Raw genomic sequence first — 6468 nt, forward strand, 5'->3', positions numbered from 1 at the left:
GCCTCCCCCTCTCTCCCTAGTTATTTCAGAACCCCCTTCCCCCCCCCATTTCTGATGAAGGGTCTAGGCCCGAAACGTCAGCCTTCCTGCTCCTCTGATGCTGCTTGGCCTGCTGTGTTCATCCAACTCTACACCTTGTTATCTTGGATATAGCAGCTGCCAGTTTGCACACAGCCAAGGACTCACAATCAGTGATGCAATGTCTGTTCACTAGTAAATACTGATCAAGGCATCCTGAGGTAGTTCCTCTGCTCATTAGTGGCACGGAATCTTACGTATTCACCCAAAACAGTAGATGGAGCCTGGTTTAATGTCTCATCTGAAAGACAGCATCTCCACTGTCCTTCAGCACTGCACTGGTGTATCAGCCGTGACAGACCTGAGCACAAAAGCGAGCAGGTATAGGGAATCGCTTTCTCCCTAAGAACTCAAGGCTTGGGGAAGGTAGGATTGCGATAAAAGTTTGTTACTGAGGGATAAACGGATAAATATTGTTGATGCAGTGATTGTCTACAAGTTAATTAAAACAGACTGAAGGAGTCCAAAGATGTGCAGGTTAGGTGGATTGGCCATGCTAAATTGCCCATAGAGTTCAGGGTGTGTAGATTAGGGAGATGGGTCTGAGTGGGATGCTCTGAGGGAGAGTGTGGACTTGTTGGGCCAAAGGACCTGTTTTCACACTGTAGGGATTCTATGATTCTATGAGTGAATGGCAACACATTGGTACTATTCAGCTACTGAAATTGCTTCGTTGTACTGATTTTAGATCCGAGCAATTTCCTTGAAGCACATCGATTAGATGATAATCCAATAGTTCTCCCAGGATATTATTCTGATTCGCTTCAAATGAATTTCCTGATTTGCCAACGTGGGACTTGAACTGATCAAATACTACGAGCTCTCTAACACCCAGACCGAACGTCTTTGTGTTTGGAGTCTGCATGGTGAATAAATTAATCCGTTAGTAATTACCTTCCCATTCCTGGAACAGAACAATGGCTCTTCCTCCAGGGAGCATGGTAACATCCAGCACGGTCCCTCCGTTGCTACGGCGACGGCTCTCAAAGTAGAGACTCAGAATGTCCTTGTCATCAGTGGGACTGAGATTTTCTACCAGGATGCGGTCAGTTTGTGGAAGCTGTCTGATGTCTAAGGTGGCACCTTGTAAACTTCGGCTTTTGGCTTTCACCTTCATTGTCTCAAGATCTGGAAAATTGAAAAATAACAAAACACAGAAAACTTTCCAAATCTGAGACTAGAGTACAAACCGCTCGGGGCCAGCTGCTGGAGGCTCATGTGAGTAGTATTAATGGTAAAACATAGAAACCTAAATAGGAGCAGGAATAGGCCATTCAGTCCTTCCAGTCTGCTGCACCATTCAGCATGATCATGGCTGATCATCCAACTCAGTCCCCTGTTCCCACATTCTCCCAATACCCTTTAGCTTAAGAGTCTATATTTCACTCCTTGAAAACATTCAATGTTTTGGCCTCCAACACTTTCTGTGACAGAAAATTCCACAGGCTCCCCATTCACTCGGTGAAGATATTTCTCTTCATCTCAGTCCTCAATGGCCCACCCTGTATCCTTAGACTGTGACCCCTGGTTCTGGGCTCAGGAACATCCTTCCTGCATTCACCCTGTCTAATCTGGTTGGAATTTTATAGGATTCAATGGGATCCCCCTCATTCTTCTAAACTCCAGTCCTTACCAATCCAGTCTTCTACGTTCGTCAGCTCTGCCATTCCAGGAATTAGTCTGGTAAACCCTCACTGCGCTCCCTCCATAGACAGAACATCCTCCCTCAGGTAAGGAGACCAGAACTGCACACAGTACTCTGGGTGTGGTCTCACCAAGGTCCTGTACCATCGTATCAAGACATCCCTGCTCCTGTAATCGAATCCTCTCGGTAGTCCAATCTCTCCCTCCTCCCCCTCTCCGAGATTGGGTACATTTCGCTATCTCTTCCCTTCCCGATAAGGCCAGATCTCACTGTGCAGAGAGCCTCAAACCCAATATATTTAATAAAAACTGAAAGAACTGTGGATGCTGTGAATCAGGACAAAGTTGCTGGAAAAGCTCAGCAGATCCGGCAGCATCTGTGGAGAAGGAAGGGTCTGAGGAAGGCTCACCGGACCCGAAACGTTAACGCTGATATTTCCCTTCACAGATGCTGCCCGACCTGCTGAGCTTTTCCAGCAACTTCTGTTTTTGCTCCTGAGCACCACTGTTCTTTTTTCTGAATGTAGACACCTTGATATAATTAGAATGAGGAAAGAAGCTCTGCTTTTTGTTTAAGACTGTGTGTGAACGAGGCACCAGATTGAACAGCAGAACCTCGAGGTAATTTGTTTTACTCATTCATAGCATGTGGGCATCCCTGGCTGGGACCAGCATTTATTGCCCGTCCCTAGTTGCCCCTTGAGAAAGTGGTGGTGAGCTGCCTTCTTGAACCGCTGCAGTCCACCTGCTGTGGGTCGATCCACAATGCCCTTAGGGAGAGAATTCCAGGATTTTGACCCGACGACAGTGAAGGAACTGCGATATATTTCCAAGTCAGGATGGTAAGTGGCATGGGAGGAAAACTGTGCATTAATGGAATGTATTTTTGTTGCAAGTTATAACTCTGTAATGTTAGCCATTGAAGGAAAATGCTGCATAAATGCAAGGTTTTCTTTTTAAAAGTATATTTCCTTAATAGTTGCAAATCTATCCGTCAACTTCCCTGATGCCTCAATCAGAAAGATAACCTGCTGAGAGTGATCCTCTTGTTGCTCTGTAATCTGTACTGTATTATCCAAATCAGACAGAAAATCACGGAGGTGCAGGCTGGTGGTGGGCAACAGTGAAATTATATCTTGTTTTTTATAATTCACATTTTTACGGCCATTGCTGGCATGTCAGGCATTTATTTCTGATCTGTGGTTACCCCGAGTAGATGGTGCTAGGCCCTGTCTGTTGTAGTTGTTTGAATGGACTGGATTGTTAAGCAGCTTCAGGGCTGGGTAATATCAACAAAATAATGGGACTGCAACCCACTAAATGGGGGAAGACAGCAGGTTCCCTTTCCTGCAGGATAGTTGTGAACATAATTACATCAATCTGACGGTTTGACGGTCAGCTTTACTGATACCGGATAATTATTTTCAGATTTTACAGAAAAAACAAACTGAAATCAAATGCACGCGCTCTCCAAATTATGAATCAAGATTTCTGGCTTATTACTCCAACAAGATATCTCTCAGTACAATCTGTCAGCTGAGCTTTCAGGTGCTTTCCTTTTGGGAGCAGGGGGGGATAGAATTCTCAGTCACACGTTGCGTAAACATGAGTTCCCAGGAATTCGCTTACCTTCCACAGAGACAGCTTCCTGAAAGTCAACGAGGGCATGACTCCTGTCTGGATCCCAGCAGACAGTGAACTGCTCACTGTTGCGGTTAGCGATCCACTCCAGGTACAGGATTAACACATCGTCCTGTATCTGTGGGTTCAGCCCACTCAGCATAATCTTCTTCGGGTCCCTGGGCGGGGCCCTCCTCACAACCAGCTCAACATTCTTCAATCGGTGACCTGGCTTGGACAGGACACTCTCAGCATCTGCGATCAACATCGAAGCAACAAAACAGAAAGGGGAACAATTCAGCGAGGACCTTTTTATTTCAGAAAACATACACCATAGACAGAGCTGGAAATGAGCATTTACCACATGTAACTTGTAGTGGGGGGGAGCCACACATAGAACATAGAACAGTACAGCACAGTACAGACTCTTCGATGTTGTGCTGACCTATTATCCTACTAAGATCAACCTATCCTGCATACCCTACATTTTACTATCGTCCATGTGCCCATCCAAGAGTCGCTTAAAAGTCTCTAGAGGTTGGGGTGTTCAGGGAGCAGGGCAAAGGACAAATTGGAAACATTTGGGACATGCAAATCATACTCCAACATAATGTGCAAAGTTGATTTATTTTAGTAAAGATGAGAGAAATAATCACACAAAGAACCCTCAGACAAGGAACCACACTTTGGGGCTCAGCTGCAGGACATGTTGAGTCTGGAAGAGGCTGTTTTTCTGCTCTGACCCTTTTCATTGGAAGATCAATGAGTGTTCCCCACATTGGGCCCAATCTTGGGAGTAGTGCCCAGATTCCTGGTGTAATGGTGAGCGCGCTGGTTTCTGAACGCTGGGATTCCGAGTTCAAATCTAGGTGCAGCCTTCTTCCTGGTGAAGAGGGTGACGAACCTTGGAAAGCCTCGTTTAATTTTTTAAAAGAAATTCCCTTGTTCAAAAAAAGGGAACAGGGATAACCCCGGAAATTACAGACCAGTTAGTCTTACGTCAGTGGTGGGCAAATTATTGGAAAGGTCCCTGAGAGACAGGATTTATGATCATTTGGAAAGGCACAGTTTGATTCGTGATAATCAGCATGGATTTGAGAGGGGTAGATCATGCCTCACAAACCTTGTTGAATTCTTTGAAGAGGTGACCAAACATGTGGATGAAGGTGGAGCAGCGGATGTGGTGTACATGGATTTAAGTAAGGCATTTGATAAGGTTCCCCATGGTAGGCTCATGCAGAAGGTAAGGAGGCATGGGATAGGGGGAAATGTGGCAGATTGGATTCAGAATTGGCTGACCCTTAGAAGACAGAGGGTGGTAGTGGACAGAAAATATTCAACATGGTGCTCAGTTACGAGTGGTGTACCATGAGGATCTGTTCTGGGTCCTCTTCTATTTGTGATGTTTGTAAATGATTTGGATGAAGGACTGGAAGGGTGGATTAGCAAGTTCGCGGACGATACGAAGGTGGGTCACGTTGTGGACAGTGTGGAGGGCTGTTCTAGGTTACAAAGGGACATCAATAGGATGCAGAGCTGGGCTGAGAAGTGGCAGATGGAGTTTAACCCTGAAAAGTGTGAGGTGATTCATTTTGGAAGGACAAACTTGAAAGCAGAATACAGGGTTAATGGAAAGATTCTTGGCAGTGAGGAGGAGCAGAGGAATCTTGGGGTTCATGTTCACAGTTCCCTGAAAGCTGCCACCCAGGTGGATAGAGTTAAGAAGGCGTATGGTGTGTTAGCTTTCGTTAATAGAGGGATTGAGTTCAAGAGCCGTGAAGTTATGCTCCAGCTATACAAAAGTCTGGTTCGGCCACATCTGGAATATTGTGTCCAGTTCTGGTCACCTCATTACAGGAAAGATGTGGAAGCATTGGAAAAGGTGCAGAGGAGATTTACCAGGATGTCGCCTGGAATGGAGGGAAGGTCTTACGAGGAAAGGTTGAGAGAGCTAGGGCTTTACTCTTTAGAACGACGAAGGATGAGAGGTGACTTAATAGAGGTGTACAAAATGATCAGAGGTATTGATAGAGTAGACAGCCAGAGACTTTTTCCCTAGGGTGGAGGTAGCTTTTACGAGAGGACATAGTTTTAAAGTGAGTGGAGGTAGATATCGGGGAGACGTCAGAGGTAGGTTCTTTACTCAGAGAGTGGTGGGGGCGTGGAATGCATTGCCGGAGAGGGTAGTGGAGTTGGCCTCATTAGGGGCATTTAAGCAGCTATTAGATAGGCATTTGGATGATAGTATAAGGTAGGGGTGGAGGTTAGATAGACCTTAGGATTAGGGTAAAAGTTCGGCACAATATAGTGGGCCGAAGGGCCTGTACTGTTCTATGTTCTATGTTCTATTCCCTCACCCTCCAGCTCAGATTTAACCCACGTCTCACATCAGCGGGTCTCCATTTGTCAATTAGAAACAAAAAAAACTGCAAATGCTGGAATCCAAAGTGGACAAACAGTTTGCTGGAAGAACGCAGTAAGCCAGGCAGCATCTGGAGGAAAGGAGAAGTCAACGTTTTGGGTATTATCCGAAATGTTGACTGCTGCTTTCCTCCAGATGCTGCCTGGCCTGTTGTGTTGTTCCAGCCTCCTGGTTGTCCACCTCCATTTGTCAGTGACTGCCATCCCCGGGGGAACCCAAACTTTGAGAGACGGGAAAGGAGATAACTGAACAACGGAATGGCAGAGCAGGCTAGAAGGGCCAGACGGTCTACTCCTGTGCCGACCTCATCCCAAAACCAGCCCAGCTCGTTCCCGCCTCATTGACCCGTCCGTCTTTTCTCCCACCTATCTGCTCCTCCCACCTCACTGAACAACTCCCATCCCCACTTCCAACCTACCAGCCTCATCCCCACCTCCTTGACCTGTTCGTCTTCCCTCCCACCTACCCGCCCCTTCCTCCTCACTGACCAACCCCCATCCCAACTCCCCACCTACACTCACCTTGACCTGTCCGTCTTCTCTCCACCCATCTGCTCCTCTATCCACCTTCCATCATCGCCTCCCCCCCCTCTCTATTTATTTCAGAGGCCCCTTCCCCTCCCCTATTTCTGAAGAAGGGTCCCGACCCGAAAGGTCTGCTTTCCTGCTCCTCTGATGCTGCCTGGCCTGCTGTGTTCATCCAGC

The 6468-nt window shown here is 46.7% G+C and overlaps 1 protein-coding gene across 4 annotated transcripts in view; it reads right to left on the minus strand.

Annotated features, from left to right (window-relative positions):
• The window catches only part of LOC109919974 (protein mono-ADP-ribosyltransferase PARP10-like), a 22751-nt gene that overhangs the window by 8911 nt on the left and 7372 nt on the right, over positions 1–6468 (minus strand). For all 4 annotated transcript variants that reach the window (XM_048616587.1, XM_048616597.1, XM_048616573.1 and 1 more), the window contains 2 exons: positions 3352–3597; positions 973–1206 (listed from right to left, as the gene is read on the minus strand). In XM_048616587.1, the coding sequence (XP_048472544.1) occupies positions 973–1206; positions 3352–3597 (480 nt within the window). The remainder of the gene's footprint in view (positions 1–972; positions 1207–3351; positions 3598–6468) is intronic.

The sequence above is a fragment of the Rhincodon typus genome, chromosome 2 (genome assembly GCF_021869965.1).
Source record: "Rhincodon typus isolate 14 chromosome 2, sRhiTyp1.1, whole genome shotgun sequence".
Classification (NCBI taxonomy): domain Eukaryota; kingdom Metazoa; phylum Chordata; class Chondrichthyes; order Orectolobiformes; family Rhincodontidae; genus Rhincodon; species Rhincodon typus.